At 37.3% G+C, this 20,510-nt stretch overlaps 3 protein-coding genes across 6 annotated transcripts; 2 read left to right on the top strand and 1 right to left on the bottom strand.

The window, feature by feature from the left end:
* Positions 1 to 1,315: 1,315 nt before the first annotated feature.
* LOC136694456 (protein mono-ADP-ribosyltransferase PARP11-like) lies at positions 1,316 to 5,724 on the top strand. 2 transcript variants are annotated; one of them, XM_066668025.1, is made up of 8 exons: positions 1,316 to 1,521; positions 2,763 to 2,927; positions 3,036 to 3,156; positions 3,565 to 3,640; positions 3,749 to 3,821; positions 4,122 to 4,249; positions 4,595 to 4,746; positions 5,395 to 5,724. In XM_066668025.1, the coding sequence occupies exons 2-8, from the start codon at positions 2,763 to 2,765 to the stop codon at positions 5,709 to 5,711; spliced, it is 1,032 nt and encodes a 343-aa protein (XP_066524122.1). In that variant the 5' UTR covers positions 1,316 to 1,521; the 3' UTR covers positions 5,712 to 5,724. The 2 variants fall into 2 exon arrangements, with proteins under 2 accessions (XP_066524122.1, XP_066524121.1); XM_066668024.1 differs by having other exon boundaries at positions 1,316 to 1,535.
* A 1,243-nt stretch (positions 5,725 to 6,967) lies between these two features.
* LOC136694457 (protein mono-ADP-ribosyltransferase PARP11) lies at positions 6,968 to 13,557 on the top strand. Of its 3 annotated transcripts, XM_066668029.1 has the most exons (9): positions 6,968 to 7,021; positions 7,448 to 7,540; positions 7,627 to 7,741; positions 7,875 to 7,950; positions 8,076 to 8,148; positions 10,143 to 10,276; positions 10,378 to 10,535; positions 10,628 to 10,815; positions 13,089 to 13,557. In XM_066668029.1, the coding sequence occupies exons 2-9, from the start codon at positions 7,472 to 7,474 to the stop codon at positions 13,188 to 13,190; spliced, it is 915 nt and encodes a 304-aa protein (XP_066524126.1). In that variant the 5' UTR covers positions 6,968 to 7,021; positions 7,448 to 7,471; the 3' UTR covers positions 13,191 to 13,557. The 3 variants fall into 3 exon arrangements, with proteins under 3 accessions (XP_066524126.1, XP_066524124.1, XP_066524125.1); XM_066668027.1 differs by lacking the exon at positions 6,968 to 7,021 and having other exon boundaries at positions 7,401 to 7,540; XM_066668028.1 differs by lacking the exons at positions 6,968 to 7,021; positions 13,089 to 13,557 and having other exon boundaries at positions 7,401 to 7,540; positions 10,628 to 10,982.
* pyroxd1 (pyridine nucleotide-disulphide oxidoreductase domain 1) lies at positions 10,221 to 19,593 on the bottom strand. The gene is made up of 13 exons (XM_066668023.1): positions 19,458 to 19,593; positions 19,206 to 19,293; positions 18,645 to 18,725; positions 18,386 to 18,505; positions 18,177 to 18,305; positions 17,623 to 17,696; positions 16,963 to 17,144; positions 15,508 to 15,578; positions 15,307 to 15,409; positions 14,504 to 14,616; positions 13,971 to 14,093; positions 13,231 to 13,368; positions 10,221 to 11,645 (listed from the first exon to the last, which is right to left on the bottom strand). The coding sequence occupies exons 2-13, from the start codon at positions 19,287 to 19,289 to the stop codon at positions 11,397 to 11,399; spliced, it is 1,467 nt and encodes a 488-aa protein (XP_066524120.1). The 5' UTR covers positions 19,290 to 19,293; positions 19,458 to 19,593; the 3' UTR covers positions 10,221 to 11,396.
* Between the last annotated feature and the right edge of the window lie 917 nt (positions 19,594 to 20,510).

The raw sequence follows: 20,510 nt of genomic DNA, 5'->3' as shown, positions 1-20,510 counted from the left end.
ACGTTTTCTAAAATGCACCGCCTCTTGTCTGAGCGCAAGAGGGCCGTGGCTTGGCTAGTGTTCTGGATAACCAGAAAGCCAGATGTCACCCAGCGCCTCACTTCATACATTGGATTACACTAAAACTGACTCCTCCCAATGGGCGGTTCAACAATCATAAACCTAGATGTTTTGGCATCTCACAGTATATCACATCACCAGAGAATTCAGGATTTTCAAGAATTTAAATCACTCTTTTATGATTAGTGTTGAGTTTACCATCATTTAAATATAATAAATTAATAAATGTGAATGTAGAATATGTGGTATATAAATATGTATATGATGCATATCTGCACTTGCAATCTTATACGTTATAAACTAGTAAGATTAAGACATCCAGGTAATTTAGCTCTGTTAGTGAAAATGTTACTTGAAAATGATAGATATGTACAAATTAAACATCTGCTGTTTAAATTTAAAGACGTTTTTAAAGAAGCTGACCTGTTGCACGGCTAAGGACAGCGTAATACGGAGCCCCTAAAGACAATTGTGTATCATAAAACATTTGCAAAGGAGCGCAATCTATTTGCGAGGGAACGCAAAATCAATGGTCCTTTTTTATTTTTCCAACAGTCCCTTTAGGGCTTCCGTAGTACAAGCCTCAATGGTAAGTAAAAAAATATATATATTACAAATTTACAAAATATCAGAAGATATTATACAGGGCAGAGGACATCCCGAGTTAATTTCTATGTACAGCTAATTATTTCCGAATATAAAAGTCCCTGTATGGTATGTTTAACTGATGTGGGCTGAAGTTAAACATGGGTGATGGATTTAAATATTAGTCTTACTCCGATTTGCCAAGAAAATATTGCTTATAATGTCTCTTATCCAAGAAGAAGCTGCTTAGACTGTAAATATCATGAATATTATTGAAGGTATATAATGTTTACTTTTGTCTAATGCTGTTTGTCCTGAGGAATTTTAGGAGACTCTCCATTATCTCCTGAGCATCAAAGCAGCTTTTGTGCAGTAATTCCTTCAGGCTGTGGGGAGTGGCAAAAAAAGAGAAAAGATTAAAGTAATGTGTACACACAGCTGGTAGTAGTGCATTGATATTTTATGGATTTATTATTTTTTGCGAGTCTCCTCCTGTTTTTTTAATTGTCTGTGAGGACTTTAGGACTTTCATTTTATTTTCTATTCTATATATATATATTAGTGTGTGTGTGTGTGTGTGTGTGTGTGTGTGTGTTGCTGGGGGGGGGGTAATTTTTCACTCTGGCGACATACCAGGCAGGCGTGACGTCAGCATGACGTGTGCGGAAACCTACAGATAAACAATAACAACGGAGTGCAGAAAACCATAGCTCAAATAATAATAATAATAGCATTAATATAATGGTGTAATCACAATAATGACAGAATTTATAATGACACCACTGGGGCATCGGTACTGTTAAGGAAACGGTCACTGCTCATGGCTCTGAGAAAAACTGATTGAATCAGAGGCTCGACAACACCTCGTTTAATAAGGTAACTTAATGAAGGTAAAGACAACGTTAGTATCCGTGTTCACAGCACAGTGCATTAAGTCTTCACAGCGCTGTAATGAAAACAAACGCGTTTGCATTGTATCGCTGTAACAGTGTCGGTGTCGAGCCTACAGAATCTGTTCAGATAGGCGCTGAACTGTAAGAGATTTGATGAGCTAGTGAACCTGACTGTGAAATGTCTGTTGATAACAGTGTTAAATAACAGTCTTAAGCTTCGAAATAATCGTTTGTCGTGTCGGATAGATTCGCTTTTGCGAGGTTCACCGAGCCGTCATTAGGGAGAAGTCTCTCATTCTGTATGAACCCTGTATGTTCTCATTTGGGTGAAACCTGTGCATCTGAATGAACCCTGTGTTAACCATGGACATCTGAATACACTCTGTTGTCATTAGAAACATCAGGATGACACTTGTGTTCAGAGACCTGACTGAACTAAATGTTCGCTCTGTACACCCAGAAAAATCAAATTGGCTCACTTTGAACCCCTGGAAGAACCCTATGTTCATTATATGTGACTGGATGGACCCAAGGTTCATATAGATGTTTGAACAATGAGATCATCATGACGTGTACAGTGAACATCTGTGTGAACTCTATGTAGGCTGAAGCCTATGTTCACCATGTAATCCAGCTTGAACCCTATGACCCTATGTCTACTTCTGAACATCTGAATGAATCATATGCACATCTGGATGTCCTGTATATTCACTGTGTCATAGATGTATCCTTAAGTTAACCTAGGGCTGGACAATAATTTTATATCAATATACAGCGCAATATGAAATGTTTTAATATCAATGACATGATCTTTAGCATATTTTCAATATACATTATTTACAAAATCGTGATATAAAATTTGGCCATATTGTCCAGCCCTAACTTCACCTATGAACATCTGGACCAACCCTATGTTTGTCATGTACATCCAAATTAAATTAACTCCATTTACATCTGGATGAACCCTACCTTTAAAAATTTAATCTGAATGAACATGAAATTATTATGTGTATCTGAATGAACACTACAATAGTTATGTGTATCACAATCTAATATTTTTGTTATAACGCCCACCCCTACTTCTAGATGTACTACTGAAAGATTCAGTATGTTATATACCATCACGTGCTAGCAATATTTAAATTTGTTAATAATTTGTCAATTCCTATTTATGGTGTGTAAAATAGATGATATTCTTTAATTACTAACAATGATTTTCTATAGATGCACTGCTCTGCAAGTGACAAATGTGTGCAACAACTTGTGGAGAACACCATGTTTGGCCCCAAAAGCCCAGAGGAGGAGCCCTGCGAGGAAGAGATGGACACATCAGAACCCAACTGGCACTGGTTCTACCTGGCTGAGTGTGGTGTGTGGCATATGTTTGAAGTATGTGGACACTCCATGGTTAGGTTTAGTCTTCCATGTTTATTTTCATATTCCATGTCTTTTGTATGCTCAAGCATATTTGCAGCTGCAGGTTTGTGCTCTGTGCAGATTGATCCCAGTGCAGGATGCTCAGTGACCAGCGATCAGATCGAGCAGAACTACAACAGGAATCAGCACGGCTCAATGGATTTCTACACACCTAAATATACCTATAGATTAGACTTTTCAGGTGTGATACCACACCACAGAACACTGCAAAAATAATATCAAGTTAAATCAACCACAATCTAGTTTGTTTACATATATATATCATTTTTCATTATGATGTTTTTAGACAATGTTGTATGTTTTAAGGGAGTTTATTCAGTAAGTGTTTTTTGCATTTGATTTATTTCAAAAAGGTGATTGTTTATTTCAGGCAATTTTGCATTTCTTAAATACTTTGTGCCTAAAACAAACTAGATATCTTCAAATGTAATAGGAAATATTCCCTAGGTAAAATCATTTAAAATAATTGTTTGTAAATAAGTTGAATAATCCTATAATATTCTTTTTAATAATCTTATAATGAGAAATATACCAGAGGAATATCTGGAACTTTCTGATCTTACATATCTTCTGTACTTCTAATTTACAGTCATGAAACAAATCAACATTACGACAGGAAAGCAGAGACCAATAAAAAGAGCCCTACAATCTGCCACTGGATTTAGGTCATTCATTCATGCATTTGTAGTCAGATTTTTAAAAATGTACTTCATATTGTTTACATCATGTCCTCCTCTAATGACACATTCACTAATATACTGTTTTGTGCATAGATTTATATGTGATAATCTGGCCCTCCCAGTCCCATGTCACTGGGAAAGAGTTAACACTGATGAACCTTATCAGGTATAAATCACCGTATGCTTGTGTATCTTTACATTTTCTATCCTCAAATTGTTGTCCTTTTGTATCACTGTAGGAACAAAACATGTTTTAATTAAGTTATATTGAAATGTATGAATAATTTTTCCTTCTCAGGTAAAATGATAATTTTGGGGATACAATGATCAGATTTCTTGCAAATACTATAATTATAAATAAATAAATATATATATAAGTAAATACACCCATACATTATTATATAAAACACTGGAATACAGTCATATTAATCTCTTTGTCCACTATGCAACTCTGTTTGTGTTTTAGCTCATCCCTCTGTGCAGAGACACGTTTGAGTATAAAGAGGTTGCACGGCTGTATGAGAGGACCATGAGCCAACCAATCAGATCCATTCAGAGAATACAGAATCTAGACCTTTGGGAGTTTTTCTGCAGGTGCTGTGCTCTTGTTTATTTCAACACTATCAGTGCATGTGTGTATGTTAAAAATATTATTTTTATTCTCTTACTATTACTGCTGAGATACTGTAGATAATGAAATCATGAATTTTTTAGAAACTCTTGTTTAAAGATGTATTTTATTACATTGTCAAAATTGTTTAAATGTTTAAAATGATTGTTCTATATCATACAGGATTAATCTCTGTAGTTTGTGTAGTTAATAAACCAGTATGAATGTGGGTAGTTCAAAGGGTCATACTTTTTTGCCACTGAAAAATTCCTATACATTAATCAGTCAGGATGCCACTACCTGCTTTATTTTATCTTTTTTTTTAACAGGAAAAAGGCTCAGCTGAGGAAAATTAAGCATGTGATAGATATTGATGAGAGAATGCTGTTCCATGGCACAGGACACAGTAATATACAGGCTATATGCACATACAACTTTGACTGGAGACTAACAGGAAGCCATGGTGATGTCTATGGAAAAGGTCCAGTCTATCTGTTTCTCTTTTATTCCATGATGGTTACCACATGTTCATTATTTCATTTTTGTAAACACTTTATACTGCTCATGATTGTGGGAACCACAGCCTGCCTGGAATTAGTTCACATATTACTGTCTGTAACCGCTTACCCAGTTCAGGGTCGCGATGTGTCCAGAGCCTACCTGGAATCATTTGGCGCAAGGCAGGACATGTTAAAATTATTAAAAGTAAATATGTTTTATGATTACATATTTGATTCTGGCAAATTGTGTTGACTGGATGCCCTCAGACAGATGCATCTCAAAGCCCTTTTTCACTTCTTGTTGTAGCAGTAAGTGTGACTACATTACTTTGTAAAAGTCTGTAAAGCAAATTGGAAAATAATAAAACGGCATCCAAACACAGAAAAACAAATATTGCCAAAATATAACTTTTAGAAGAGAAGGCCAATACTTTGTTCAAAGTACCTAGCATTTTCTCAAGTATTTTGGAGAATTTTTATTAGTCTACCCTTTATGAACGTTTTACACGATGCAAAGGACAGCTCCTGGGTTCAAAATATGTAGAAATGTAAACATCCCAAATTTAGAGACACAGTGATTTGAAAGTCATGGTTGTGTTTCATACTAAACGCTCTTCATTTCTCCACAGGTAGTTATTTCGCTCGTGATGCGAAGTACTCCAGCAAGTTCTGCCACTCGACCAGCAAGCATAACTTCACACTGCAGAGACACGGCCTGGCTCCACCCATTTTTCAGAGTGAGCCACCTTATAAGTGCATGTTCTTGGCGAGGGTCCTCGTGGGTGAGTTCACAGTGGGCCACCCGCACTTCTGCAGGCCACCTTCCAAAGACTTAAGCATTGCCAATTTCTTCGACAGCTGCGTGGACGACATGGTCAACCCCAAGATCTTTGTCATCTTTGATAGCAACCAGATCTACCCGGAGTACCTTATTGAATTCTACTGACGTCAGAGAAGGAGGAGGAGAAAAACGTTAGTTTTCTTATCTTAATGGTGACGTAGGGACAGTTGGCTGATCCGTCATTAAAAGTGCTGAACTGAGGATGTTGTGCCCAGTCCTTGACCTGAATAGCCATGCCTTTCCTCCGAAAAAGTGCCAAAGCTGACGTATATACCACAGACATGGCACGAATAATTGGGTGCCTTTGCTGAAAGAGTGCAATCACCCATCAGACTGAAAGTGCAGGGACTGTGTCCTAGTCTGTCCAGTATACAGAGCTCTGGTCCATACATTTTTCAGTCGCTTTCCTTTTCTCTTTAGGTTGGAATAATTTATGTATTCCATTTATCTACCTCACCTCTAATTCTACCTCATGTCCAGCAGTCCCACAGATCACAAGACATTTTAAGGATCTTATAATTTCACATGTGCCAAAGTTTGGGTGCCCCAATCAAAAGATACATACATGTCCTCTATAGAGAACAAACTTATGCACATTTTAATGCACATTTTACGGTTTATTTGCTGCATTTAAAAGGCCAAAGTTATTGTAGATATTTTATTCATTTCAAAAACTGTTTAATGCAGTGTTTGAATGTTGAGCATTTCTAAAATGTGAGTAAGAGAGTGAGCAAGAAATGTGTTACAAGCCATTTCCATTTAAGGTGCTTCACATCTAACAAAATGTTTTTTTGACCAGGAGCATTTGAACTTTTGCACATGACCGTGTTTCATTAAGAATTCCAACATCTCTTAGCAGCAAGTCCTTTAGTAATTACGGTACTTCATTCACCATGTGCTTTAAAATACGTATGTATTAGCCCTGTGCTTCTGAGACATGATTAGATATCGAGAATTGTTTCTTTTAACCAAAAGAGAAAACTTGCTTCAAGGGCCAGTACTGGGTCTTTAAATGCAACTACAATTTCAAACCACATCCCCCACGACAGCATGCACTCACATATGTATAATACTGTGTATAATCATTGACAATGTATGTCTTGTATATATGTATGTGTGTACATTATAGAATTTTATTGTGTTATGTTTGTGAGAAATGTGGGTTGATTTGAGATGGTGCAATGCACATTGCATTGCATTTATTTGATTCAATGTAGGACACCATTTCCACATGAACAATGTGGCTGTATACAAAAGTTTAGACATCCCTGGTCCGATTATGTATACCACTCCTCACCACTGGGTGGCGATATATCTATAGTAAAGCCTTCTCAAAGGAGTAACAGCAGTTACAACTGCAAAAAAAGGACAAACTCCCTGTTAATAGCCTTCATTTCAGAAGACGTTCTGGATGGGTGTGTGTCCACATATAATTTGGACTAAAAACTACAATGTACAAATCTTTGACTTTTGCATACAATCCTTTACAGCACAATTGTGGCCTGACAGACAGCTATGTTCATGAAATACATGTTGTTCCTATGGAAATGGAGCTGACATTTCTAGTGCAATAAGAATATACACTGGTTTCATATTCAGAAGAAAAAGGTTACTTGGAGAGATCTAGGACACAGATGATTTATTGTACACACTGTAAATGAAGGTAGATAAAGGTTGAGCCTCTTAAGGGGAAAGCCCATCATATGATGTCAAAGTAGGTGTGGCGGTTAAACCTCTCAAAGGTTACATAAGAGTAAGAGTGAGCCGAAACCCTCAGTGCTTTTATACTGTTCAGTAAACCTTACTGTTAATTAACTGGTGTCATGTCTGCTGGTGTGGAGAACAAGGATTTTGGGATCGAGCCTATGGACACGTCAGACTCTCCTTGGTACTGGTTCTATCAGGCAGAATGTGGCATCTGGCACAGGGTTGAGGTACTGCCTCATTTATTCATGTGATTCTATTCATGTATACTGCCAGTTTGCTGTTTTCTGAAGTCTTTGCTTAATGTCTTTTGCAGGATGACCCGATGAGCTCTCTTAACAGCTCAGACCTGGAGAATTATTACTTTAAAAACCCGCAGGGAGTTTTAGACATTGCCACAGCAGGAAGCCGTTTCAGAATTAATTTCCCAGGTAAAATGATTCTTCAAGTAAATACAATTATCAAAAGTCCTTGTGTCACAGTAAAAATGACTTTGATGTATTTCATTTCATTATGTTATTACACTGTATGAAATCAGTCAACAGCTTTGTTTTCCAAAATCAGAGTGTCTGAAGATCAACTTAAACACAGGACAGACAAGGCGGATAAAGCGCTCCTTTGCTACTGAGCACACTTTAAGGTTGATATTTTCATGTGGTTATTAAATTTGCTTGTCCTCTCTCAGGCAGCTGTACCTCCGTGTATGGAAATGTGAAACTTTTGTCTTTTCAATGAAACGAAAATGAAAGTGTTCTTGTGTTACAGATGCAAATGTGCTGAACAGGTTTCATCTATACCACTTCACTGGGACAAAATGGACCATAGGAAACCTTATGAGGTACAATTTATGATATAAAATACTTCAAAATGTGTGTTTTATGTAGTGGAAAAACTGTCACATGATTAAAGATTAGACAAGGTTTTCATTTTTGTTAATTTGTTAAAACATACTGAAGTCAGTTCCAAACCCCTGAAATTGTTCAGTTGCTCTAAAGCACTGCAACATATTGAAATAGACTGCAGTGCATTAACATCATTTTTAAAATGTGAAACACTGAACTTTAATAATCAATGCATAAAAATGACCACGGCTTTGACTCTGCTGAATGATGTATGAACCATGATGTATGTAGAAACAAGATGAGATTTCAGTGCAGTTGATGAATCAGGTACAGTGCATGAAATACATGCTAGTCTACCAGGCCACATTCACATATCATTTGCAAGAAAAACACTCTAATTCATGCAGATGTTTGATAAATAAGAAAAATTAAAAACGGAATTCCAAGGCTTATGAGAGTAAGTGGACATGCTCATGGGATGAAGGTGAACATGGAGTGCCCTGCTTTACTTGCTGACCAATATTATAGCGTTAACATTACAACAGGAAAATAAGACAATAATACGGAGAAAATTGCGCTGTGGCATTTGATCCTTGTGGTATTTTGACCAAAACATGTCACAGACATTTGACAATGACAGTGTTAAAAGGTATTATATAGGTATATGTCCTCTTTAAGATGGAAGAATGTTGTGTTCATAGTTTGATAATTTTCCTAGAATAACAGATTTAAACCTATATTACTTAAGTTCATTAGATGTGTGTTTATGTGTTTTTATTTTTTATTTATAAAGTAATATAAAAGCACAGGGTCCTCAAATTTTTTAATCACAGGGCCCTCGGTTTTTAAATCTTTCAGGGGCCAGAAAAAATCTATTAAAAGAGAGAAAAAAAACACCTATATACCATGTCATAAATAAAGTTGTTTATATTTAGAGAATGTAAAGTCATCTATGTCGAGTGTGTGAGCGCACAGGGAAAATTTATCGCTGAAAATTGCAGATATTGCATCCCCAAAAGAGCTGGATTGAATCCTAGCTGATGTCACCGGACCTCAATCTATATGAGACGCGAAATCTTAACTGTTTGTACGAAATACATTGACTAGACACCGACAGAGCATTGTATTGTGATTTCCACCCAAAATTATTGCGAGAGAAAATTCAGTAATCACTGGATTGGTTAAGAGACATGTCCATTTAGTCTCTAACCAAATCTATGTCCTTGGCCAGGCCACATGCTTTGCTGCTGTAGTTAAAGTGGTCGGTCAAATGAAACCAGCGGGGCGTATGTGGCCCTGAAGACCCCTGAAGTCCATTTTGTATAGTATTGCCATGTGCACATTATTAGTAAAAATTTCTGTTTTTGTATTGATGTTGATTTTCATTTACTGCTACAATCAAATTTGCACGCACTTTTATCAGACATGGGGCGGCACGGTGGTGCAGCAGGTAGTGTCCAGTCACACAGCTCAGGGACCTGGAGGTTGTGGATTCAAGTCCAGCTCCGATGACTGTCTGTCTGAATGGGTTTCCTCCCAAGGTCCAAAAACACACGATGATAGGTGGATTGGCGACTCACAAGTGTCCATAGGTGTGAATGTGAGAGTGTGTCACCCTGTGAAGGACTGGCGCCCCCTCCAGGGTGTGTTCCTGCCTTGCGCCCACTGATTCCAGGTGGGCTCCTTACTGGGTACAGACAATGAATGAATGAATGTATATTTGGGTCATACAGAAATGCTAAAAATATAGTTGGTAAATATCAAAACAGTCAGTGAAAGGCATGCATGCTCATGCTATTACCAGGTGTCTGCAACTTTGATGAATGAGGTCCAGTACTTTGATTGGGGTTAATAGTCATCATTAAAACCAATGTGCATAGCTATCAGTTTATGAGTAAACATATTGAGTTTACCATGCTTTAGTCTCAAATGATTTAACATTGAAGTGTAAATGTTAACAGTTGACAAAAAATTGTTCCCCCTTCTTTAGGTGTTTTGCCTGAAGTGGCACACAAACGAATACAAAGAAGTAGAAAAATATGTTCGAGAAATTGGTTTACTGAACAAAACTATTAAAAACATTTACAGAATACAGAATATAGACCTCTGGGAGTTGTACTGTAGGTAAGTGAATTTGTTCTATAATGTAAATGTGTTTTGCAAACAACTACATTTGTGTCTGTATTTATGTAAGTTGTTCAAAGTTGGCTTTTTCTTGTGTTTAGGAAAAGAACACAGCTGATGAGAATAAAAGGTCAATCTCAGATTGAAGAACAAATGCTGTTTCATGGAACAAGCCAGTACAATGTGCAAAGCATTTGCAAGTACAACTTTGACTGCAACCTCTCTGATCAGAGGAGAAGTGCTCATATTTTTGGCAAAGGTGAGTACAATATACTTCCCCGGTGGACTTCACATTATTATACAAGATTACACAATATATACACTTCAGTTTTTTTTGTTTGTTTTCTTTAGGGACATACTTTGCAAAACATGCAACCCTAGCTGACACCTACAGTGTCTGTGCCAGCCCAGGAGTTAATAAGTTATACACTATGTTCCTTGCACGTGTGACTGTTGGAAAATACACAATGGGACAGGAAGATCTTTGCAAACCTGATGGCAACCAAATAGAGAACACACATGACAGTTGTGTGGACAATGTAATGTATCCTAGAACCTTTGTCATCTTTAACTCCAACCAAATATATCCAGAGTATGTGCTTGAATATTGTGGTTGATAATATGGCGGCTAATTTAAGACATGTACGTTTAATCTTGTTGGAACATGCCCCAAACCGAAGCAGAAAAAAAAAAGGTTAATAAAGCCACAGACACAAATTATACAGCAATTTACTGCTCAATTCAAACTGCTGCAACTACTAAAACACTACATATCTTTTGAAGGATGAGCCTTTACAGGATAATCTTTTTGAATTTCTAGCAGGGCTAGATCTTCTAAAAGTCTGTCATCATTGCCTTTGCACTTTTTTGTTTGTTGTTTTAAACATTATATTAATATATTAAATCATAAAATTAATTTGATAAGCAAACTTCCCTCTCCACAAAGCCGATAAGGCGCATATTCCTCCTTTAAATAAACATTCTATTTCACGTCTAGTTCAAGATAAAGACAATGCACTGATCCATTTGATGGTGTAAGTCTTATGACATTAACACTTCAAATGTGCATTCTCTGATCTACTGCTGGATCCACATTCCTGAGTGTGTCAAATCAGTAGAATCAGTCAAAATAGTCCTCAATATCAATATTTGGGTTGAGAAGCTCTTCTCCGTATGAGGACAGGTCCATCTGGTTCAGAATGAGGTTTTCAAACGTCTCCTCCAGGTCAGTCTCTCCGATGAGGATGGCCCCCATCATCCGGCCATTGCTTAGTACCACCTTTACGTACTCCTGTGCTTTGGTGCAGCGCACAAGCAGCTCATGATCAGATCCCAGGCCCTGAGCATTAAACTTTCCTAAAAGCACCACCTGGAGGGGACAGAGAGAACACATACACAAATCCAGTTCACAAATACAGATCACATCAGCTCCAACTAATAGTGGAGACCAGCAACAGTCCAGCATGGAGGGACACTGAAGTAAACACTACAGCAGGCAGAATAAAAAGAGCAATAAAAAAGTGTCTGAACCTTACATAAGAAAATAACATCTGGGCAGCGTAACAATGCTGTTTTTCCACTACGTTGGAACTTGCTCTAATACCTGCTCTATTTGAACTTGACTCTGCTTGCTTGGTCCCTGGTTGGTTACACCCCCAAATGTAGTCAATGACATTGCAAGCGAAGTCTCTGTGCTGTATTTGCGTGTTATTTGTATTGTGGTTGTTGTTTGGGACTAAACCCACCCCCTTGTCCCAGTACACAGAAATCAGTAGAGGTCCCCACCCACCCTCATTGCTCCACCAGGCTCTGGATGGGTTGTTTCGTCGGCCGCCAGTCCAAGGAACGTTTGAACATCTTCAAAACCCAACAGTGTAGTTTTACATGTTGTGAGTTGGACAAAACTTTGTGATCGCTGTTGTAGCCTGGAGGTTTTACAAGTGGCTAGTTTGTGCTGGATGTCTGCATTTCATGACAAGTCTTACTGGCAATCAACATTCTGCAATTTATACCCCTGCTCAGCTTACTTGGAACCAGGCATGAGTCTCAAAAAACACACAGGTCCCAGATTTGCCTAGTGGAAAATAAAAAAGGCAGAGCTGAGTTGAGTGGAGCCAAGTATGTACCATGCAGTGGAAAAGCACCATAATTGTTGATTTGCAGTGCATTCCATGAGAGCCCCACCTTAGATCGAGCATTTCAGTTATCGAAGATATTCCAGCTTGCCTATTAGGTTCAAAACTCTACAATAAAGGCAATTTTATCTTGTAGTGTCAGTGTTACATTTTGTTCTTTGGGCTCTTTTAGTAATGATTAATAAATGTCTTGGGTGTTTTACTTTTAGAGGATGTTAATACTTGTCAGCTTGGGTCAGTTAGTGAAGTTGGTTAGAGTAAAGTAGAGAATGTTTCCTTCCAAATACTGCTGTGCACCGATCTATCGAAGTGAGACTGCCTGAGCAAGTGGGCCTTGGTCCGTTTCTAAACTAATTTTGGTTTAAATATGAGCACAATACAAACCTCCTCCTCAATCAATACCAATTCTTACCGTGTTTCCAGTTGTTAACAACTTGCAAAGTACACATCACATGTCACCTTTGATTTAAATTTTTCTTGGTTTGATTGTAAATTTGTCCATGTGAATGCTAAGCAAACCAGGACGAAAATGTAACAATGTATGATTTTCTTGTTTGGTCCAGACCAAGCCAACCCTGCTACAAGTATAAACACACCCTTATATTTCAGTTTCAGTTGTGTTCTACTGCCTCTCAAATGTTTAACGTACTGTTACTAATACATCCAAGTCTTTACAGATGCAGATGATTCAAAGATCAGATCTTTCAGGTCACACTGAGACGTCCCTGACAGTTACGCAAAATCCCATAAAAAACTGTAAGAAAACTGCAATGGAATAACGAAAAATGATGAGTGACAAAGAATACTGAAGAAAATCACCTTGTAATTGAAAAACTTAGTGATGTGAGAGAAGAGCTCGAAGCAGAAATCCAGTTCCAGGTGCTCCCCCAACACATCAGCCTGTATAGAGCGGGCCGCATACCAGCCCATCTGCCTTGCCTGAGTCCACAAACGCATCTGCCACCAGAGGGAGACATCACTCAACACTACAGTACTAAGTCACTTATTACAGATCACATACACACCTGTGATTTAACGGTGTCCATAATCTGAGGCTGGGATTTGGATACAGCAAAAAAATGATCTGTAATCTTTAGCAAAGATGTTGTGATGTCCTGAACATTTGCATATTAAAATTTTTCCAAGAAAATCTAACTTAATGACTCTGTATACTGATTCATTTGTGTGTGCACTCATTTTTGGGGTTGGCAACTTGGGGTTTTGACAAAAACAGAAAAACTGCCCAATGGCCAAAATATTTACTGAAAGTAAAAATGACACAGACTTATAAAAATATACCAAATTCCACCACTTAACAATTATTAATTGAAATAAACTAAAGGAAATAATAACCTGCAAGGATTTATCAGGTTTTCTAAGAGGGGAATTATATGTGATTTATAATCTCTCTTATATAATGCGAAGGTGCCCTTTAGCACATATACTGTAATAATGTTATTAGTAATTTGTGTTTTTATTTAATATCTACTTTTATCGTACTTTTTGTCCTGTGCATCCTTAATTTCAGTATAAGGTTTTAGTGGTGCAACACTAGGTACCTGCTGCCAGAGAGCACTGGCCTTCCAGCCTGCAGTGCACACATCTCCAGCTGCATAAACATCTGGTTCAGACGTCTGCATATGCTCATTGACCCTCAGACCATGATCCTCTGCCAGCTCAAACTAGCAGCAGAAAGTGCAAAAAGCAATCATTAAAAATGCAAATGATGTGAATGAGACTTGTTCCCTTGAGCCAACCAATGAGTGTGGAAGGGAGGCAGGAATACAAAAGAGCGAAAGAGTGCTTTATTGTAATAAAAATATACTCCAGTTATATAAATCATGTACAATTTGATGGTACAAACAAAGGGGTAACAGCTCAACCTACTGTGCTGTTTTCCCCCTTCACTTACCTAAAGCTCCCCTCTGATTTCACTGACTGACTCAATGGAAGTGACTGATTAGCTTTCAGAAATAAACTCCCACTAGCGTTTGTAAAAATGACAACAGTGTGGAACCTGAAAGATGGAAAGTTACCCCAGGGTCCTATGTATCTTTAACCTCATCTGAAAAGGGCTACAGAAGATACTTACGTTGTTTCCATGGAGAAAAGGTTCAGTGTTTGGCACCACACCTGTAGCACTGACAATAAAGTCACAGCCATATGTTTTTCCATTGGTTAAATGTGCATAAACTGGCCATACCCCTGGGGGAAAAGAGCAGTAATGATGTTTCAGTATAAGGGCAACTGAGTCATTCCATAGAGCATAGGGATCTACTGTGAGGCTGTTTGTTATTGTAACATTTCCTGCTTGTACATTATTATTTAAAGTAACTAATTAAAAGCCCTAAAGTATATACTTATCCTCAAGTGATCCACAACATCACTTGAATGTGACTGGGATCGTGACAAACAGGAAATGCAAAAAAAATGTTCCAAGACTGAAACTTGTAAATGTCGAAACATATCCCTGCAGATTCCTCAGAAAAGCAGGAAGCAATATAAAATTTTATATTAAATTTAGATTTTCAGGCTTTTATTTTAATTGTTTTTCACCCTAAATAAATGATGATTATATGATGGTTTTGACAAACTATTAAGATGAATAGATAGGTAGGGACCAGTTTAGTCTCTGACTTTTATACAGTAATGTATGTATAACACAGTATACAGTGTTAGCTCATCAGTATCAGTATATTCACTGTAAACATATACTCACTTATGTATCTCCAGTGGCAATTGTAATAATATAAATTAATTAATTAATTTAAAAATGCAGCTCATTCAGGTAATTACATATGACTTGTTGCTCATAGTCTGCACATTTTCACGCCTACATGCCTAATGTGTCATTTGGATAAAAATGGAAACAATTTATCAAGGCTTTTTGCTGACCTAAATCCGTTTGCTGTCTATGGAGGGGGGATTTCATGAAGTCTTCCAGTGAGTAGATTGTTTTGATTTCACACTTATATTCTATGTGAACTTTGTGAGACACCTGCAAGGGAAACGATGACATGAGAAACAAAAAAACCAAAATGACTTTCAACAACATAATTTTGTGTAATCTATTTTGAACATGTAGTTTTAACACACCTCCTCTGTTCCTCTAAGGCTGATGCCCTCGTGCCAGTCTGGACCTAAGGCACTGCCAAGCAATTTTGATCCTGAAAGGAAACACTACACATTAGCAGAATATCGCCAGTAGTTTTTAGACACAGCTCATTTCTTCTATCACTCCACCCCCTTTAATTTGCAATCTTTTATACAGTATTTTATACAGTACTGCTGCATTGTAAAAGCTTTTTCTCATATTGGAAGGCTACATATTGGAACACAGCTGTAAAGATATGACAGCAGCACCTCAAACACAAGGGAAGACAGATATTGATGTTTGAAATATTAGATCTGGATCACAAATGCTATTTCAACCCATCCCACAGGTACTGGATGGAGTTCGATACCTCCAGATTCAACACAGTTCCACTGCTCCAAAGTCCATTTTCTGGTGTTTGTTTACCCTTCCAGCAAAGATTTGGCCCACCTAAGGCTCATATACAGCTGCTCTAGGTTGTCATATTCTATTGGGCAATGTGTTTGTATTTATAAACCCAATTTACAGAAGAGTTGGAATATTTTAAAAAGGAGACAAGAACCTGTGACTTGTTGAAGTTTTCTTTTGAAGCTTGATTTAACTGAAAAATGCACAAAGTAAATAATTCCAGTGTTTCACTGAACAGGGCGCCATAGTGGGGCTGCAGGTAGTGTCGCAGTCACACAGCTCCAGGGATCAGGAGTTGGGGGTTCGAGTCCTGCTCCGGGTGACTGTCTGTGAGTAGTTTGATGTGTTCTCCTTGTTTCTGCGTGGGTTTCCTCCGGGTGCTCCGGTTTCCCCCCACAGTCCAAAAACACAAGTTGGTAAGTGGACTGGCGACTCAAAAGTGTCCGTAGGTGTGAGTCTGTGAGTGAATATGTGAGTGTGTGACACCCTGCTCCAGGGTGTGTTCCTGCCTTGTGCCCAGTGATTCCGGGTAGGCTCCGAACCCACCACGACCCTGAACTGGATAAGCGTTTACAGATAATGAAAGAATGAATGAATATTTCACTGAACAACTTAATTGTATTTTTAAAATATAAACACATTTAGAAATTCGTGCACTCCTGGGACAGTGGCGGGTTTACCACTGTGTTACAACTTTCCTTTTAATTTCACTGTTTAATCATTCGGGAACTGTGTTTACAGTTTTGCAAGTAGATTTATTAAGTGTCTACTAGACAGTTCTCCAAGCCTTAAAGACGATTAAAACAATGTTATTTGAGTAATTCCTTTAAATAACTCTAGTCAAGTATTAGGAATTTGAAAACACCCTCACTGGAACACTATTGAAACCTGTATATTAGAACACATTTGATCATTAATATTTGTCCACTTTTTATCAGTATTTTTCCACCTGAAGCTCATATGTGTGGTTTGGACGCAAGGATTTGATTCCAGACAAGGCATTATTTGTAATCAAACACGAGGACGCCAACACCTTTAACTTCATGTACCTTGCTTTGAGTCAGTGGACTGGTCTGTGGTGTAGCGTGTCCGTTTGCAAGGCAGGGCTTTCTCAGGTTTATCTCCCTCCAACGTGGGGATGAGGAACTGAGCAGCTCCAGCATCAAAGAATGTGTTCCCTATGGCCTTGTCCTTTATCGCCCAGATCACCTCACAGCCCTCCACCTCGTACCTAAACACCCACACAAACAGTACAGTAGTTACCAACAAAACAAATACATTTAGACACAAGAGGGCAAAATATTTCACAAGAGAGTTGATATGATTCACACCATTTATAGACACCTATAAATGTTAGTCAACTTAGTGGGTTTAAAAAGTGCACCAATTCTGGAGACAGACCTTCACCTTTGCATGCACAGCTTGTATAATCTTCATAGAAAAGCAGATGCATATAATTTCACTATACCATGCCATGCATAGGGATTATAAATCCCCAGAGCACAGGAACTTCTGCAGACAGCATTCTCTGGAGTGTTTGAGCTAAATCATATATATTTGGGATACACTGGAATGGCATTTGTGATCCAGAATTAATCATCCATATGATCCATACTACCAGCCATACATCCCTAACCAACATAAATTCAATCATCAATATTAGACGGTGATCTCATAGCAGTTGATTGAATGTGAGACTTGATACTTACACCAATTCCAGGGCAATTCCTCCATTTCCAACAACCACCATACGCTTGGCTTTGGATAAATGCTTCTGAAATTCCTGTAAACAGAAAAGACTCTTTTATAGAACACATTTTTTATATTAGTTTTAAAAAAACCTTAGATTACTCTATGAATACAGTTTTTGTCTTGTTCTTTCAATAATTTCCATGCTAATATTAAACTCAAAATAATCCTGTAAATTAACTGACAGTGGTCAGCAATATTATCTTATATATCCCTTTTCATAAGGATAACGGCTGGTTGTGTAAAAGATTTCTAACTTGCTAAAGAACATTTGGATTCAGTGTATTGACTGACTGAAGTTTAGAAATAGCTGACATTATGTATTTTTATACATTCACAATACATTAAAAAATTTAATCGTTTTAAAACATACCATTACCCATGAGCATTGTTTCTATAGAAAACCGGATGTGATTCATTATATATTGAGCATCCCACAGCTCAGTTTCATTTACAAGAGGCTTTGCTGTCATTTCAGCTTTAAACATAAGTACAAAATGAAACAAAACAGTACCTGGGCACTGTCTGTGTCTCGTAGGCCCAGCACATGAGGGTTCTCCTGGGTCAGGAGTTTAGGTCTGGCTCCAGTACAGAGGCACAGCTTTTCATAATGAAACACCTGGCCATTCTCAGTCTGCACTCTCTGCATGTAAACACAGAATCATTATCACGGTCCATATTACTTCAGATCTCTTTTATTCTACAGTTTATATTTCCACTTACATGTTGCTTTGCATGGAGCCCTTTAACAGCTGACTGAATAACTTTCAGGTTTGAGTACTTCTCCTCCAGAACACTGGACGGCTGCTCTTCAACACTGAAGTCCTCCAAGGTCTTAGAAACCTTCAGAAAAAGGTATTATGTATGCATTATGTAGTCACCGTAAACAGTAAAGTGAAATGGTGATTCATTTAAAAAATATGACAGCTAGAAAAGTCAAAAAGACTTCAGTGACGAATACCCAAGACCAAGATAAACAAACCTGTCTGAAATTTGTCACGGTTTTCACTAGTGGAGCAGCGGTCAGCAAAGCCACTTCATCAGAAGGAAACTGAGATGCTAACTAGTCAAGAGCAGAGGACATTTGAGAGGTGGTAGATGAAGATGAAAAACAATTGTCATAAAACATAAGCCATAATTTTCCTCACTGGAGTACTGTAGTTCACATTCTTCTCAGTTATTTTATTGAAGATGGCACAATGTAACTTTAGATATCAATATAAATATTATAATGTCAGCAATCACTATAGCTTCTTCAAATGTATGGCTTAAGCACTTAAAGTTGACTATGAAACCAAGTGAAGGGATTCTAGGACAGAATTTAAAGTACTGAATCACATCTTCTCTTTTCTGTATGTTCTCAAGTTTACCAATTTCTAGAGAAATCTCAGAAAAAGTATCACGGTGTATATTTTTTTATAGTTTTTGCTGTCTTGTGACATTTCTTTAGGTGGAAGAAAGCAAAATGTCAATTACTGAAGTTTAAGCGCTGCTGCAAGCGAACCACAAATACAAAATAATCTATAAATTACTAAAATCTTACCTGTTCTGCACAGGTTACACCAGCGATTCCTCCACCAACAACAACAAACCTAAACCATCTTTTTGACTCAGAGACACCTGCCATTACACTGATAGAGAGAGAGAGAGAGGGAGAGAGAGAGAGAGAGTACAAAAACCGATCTAAACAGTTAAAGAGATACAAGAGAGTCTCCAGTGTTTTTATTGCAGTACCATATGCTAATAGTGTTATTTTCAACTCAGTTCACATGAACAGTCTACCTTCTGTTATTACCTGTATCGTTTAACAGACACGGTCTGTTTATTCGCCGTGAAACTGTTTTATAGAGAATTAACCCTAAGCCTTCAACACTTAGCTCTTACAACCTCCATAGTGCTTTATGGATAGAGGACTACGGCGTGTGAGGAGGTTCATTCAGCGAACACTTTGAATCTAATAGGCGTGTCCTGATAAGACCACGTGACTCCTTCCTTCCCCACTTTTTTAAAACCCAAATTCTGTGGTTTTGAAACATGTATGAAAAATGCGTAACACTATGACGCTAATTTAGGAACAAACGGTTTGTTCATCTGAAAAAAAATAACTGAAACTGAAAGTTCAAATCTTGAGATTGAACTTTATAAAATACAACAATGTATTAAAAATATATATATTTTTTTCAGTTTAAATTGAATTATGATTAAATTCTGGAATTATTTTGAATAAATAGTTTATTTTCATTTTTCACGTTCATGTATATGTTGATATTTGCAGTCTTCTATTTTTCAGTTGCAAATTCTATGTTTTCATACTCAGATCTTATTTTTTCTAGGTTCATATATTTTATTTGGCTGCAGATTTATTTTTTTAACATTTAGATCCTTTTTTTCACATTGGTTTCCTTGTACTTCAGTTTCAGATCTGTCCCATTATACGGAAATAATAGCGTGGCATTATAGATTCAGACTCTCTATTTAATATTTTGAGGGGTGTTAAAAATATAGATAACCTTAACAGACAGCAAGAAGCAAAATGTATTTGAGCAAATGTAGGGCTCGAGTCTGGTGTGTTGGATTTTGATTCTGTCATGGTAATTGTCTCATTGTCTCATTGGTGTTGCCTAATTAAATTTTTCTTGGGTCAGCTATGTACGATGGAGTTTTAGGGCCACGATACTGAAAAAAAAAAAAAAAAAAAAAATATATATATATATATATATATATATATATATATATTCATTCAGAGTATAAAGTCAGAATTCAGAGAATAAACTCAAAATAATTCAGAGAATAAAGTCAGAATATTTAAAGAAACACTGTTTAGGTTATTATTTATTATAATCTGCAA

The sequence above is a fragment of the Hoplias malabaricus genome, chromosome 4 (assembly GCF_029633855.1).
Source record: "Hoplias malabaricus isolate fHopMal1 chromosome 4, fHopMal1.hap1, whole genome shotgun sequence".
NCBI lineage: Eukaryota > Metazoa > Chordata > Actinopteri > Characiformes > Erythrinidae > Hoplias > Hoplias malabaricus.
This window is presented reverse-complemented; position numbering and strand designations above follow the sequence as displayed.

Excerpts from the sequence above, each read along its gene's own strand:
- LOC136694456 (XM_066668024.1), top strand. Across the intron at positions 4,250-4,594 it reads CTTTGGGAGTTTTTCTGCAG|GAAAAAGGCTCAGCTGAGGA; the intron begins GTGCTGTGCTCT and ends TTTTTTTAACAG. Across the intron at positions 4,747-5,394 it reads TGGTGATGTCTATGGAAAAG|GTAGTTATTTCGCTCGTGAT; the intron begins GTCCAGTCTATC and ends ATTTCTCCACAG.
- LOC136694457 (XM_066668027.1), top strand. The coding sequence starts at position 7,430 with ATGTCTGCTGGTGTGGAGAACAAGGATTTTGGGATCGAGCCTATGGAC. Across the intron at positions 7,951-8,075 it reads GCTACTGAGCACACTTTAAG|ATGCAAATGTGCTGAACAGG; the intron begins GTTGATATTTTC and ends CTTGTGTTACAG. Across the intron at positions 8,149-10,142 it reads ACCATAGGAAACCTTATGAG|GTGTTTTGCCTGAAGTGGCA; the intron begins GTACAATTTATG and ends CCCCTTCTTTAG.
- pyroxd1 (XM_066668023.1), bottom strand. The coding sequence starts at position 19,289 with ATGGCAGGTGTCTCTGAGTCAAAAAGATGGTTTAGGTTTGTTGTTGTT. Across the intron at positions 18,506-18,644 it reads CCGTGACAAATTTCAGACAG|GTTTCTAAGACCTTGGAGGA; the intron begins GTTTGTTTATCT and ends CTTTTTCTGAAG. Across the intron at positions 15,410-15,507 it reads GCCTTAGAGGAACAGAGGAG|GTGTCTCACAAAGTTCACAT; the intron begins GTGTGTTAAAAC and ends TTTCCCTTGCAG.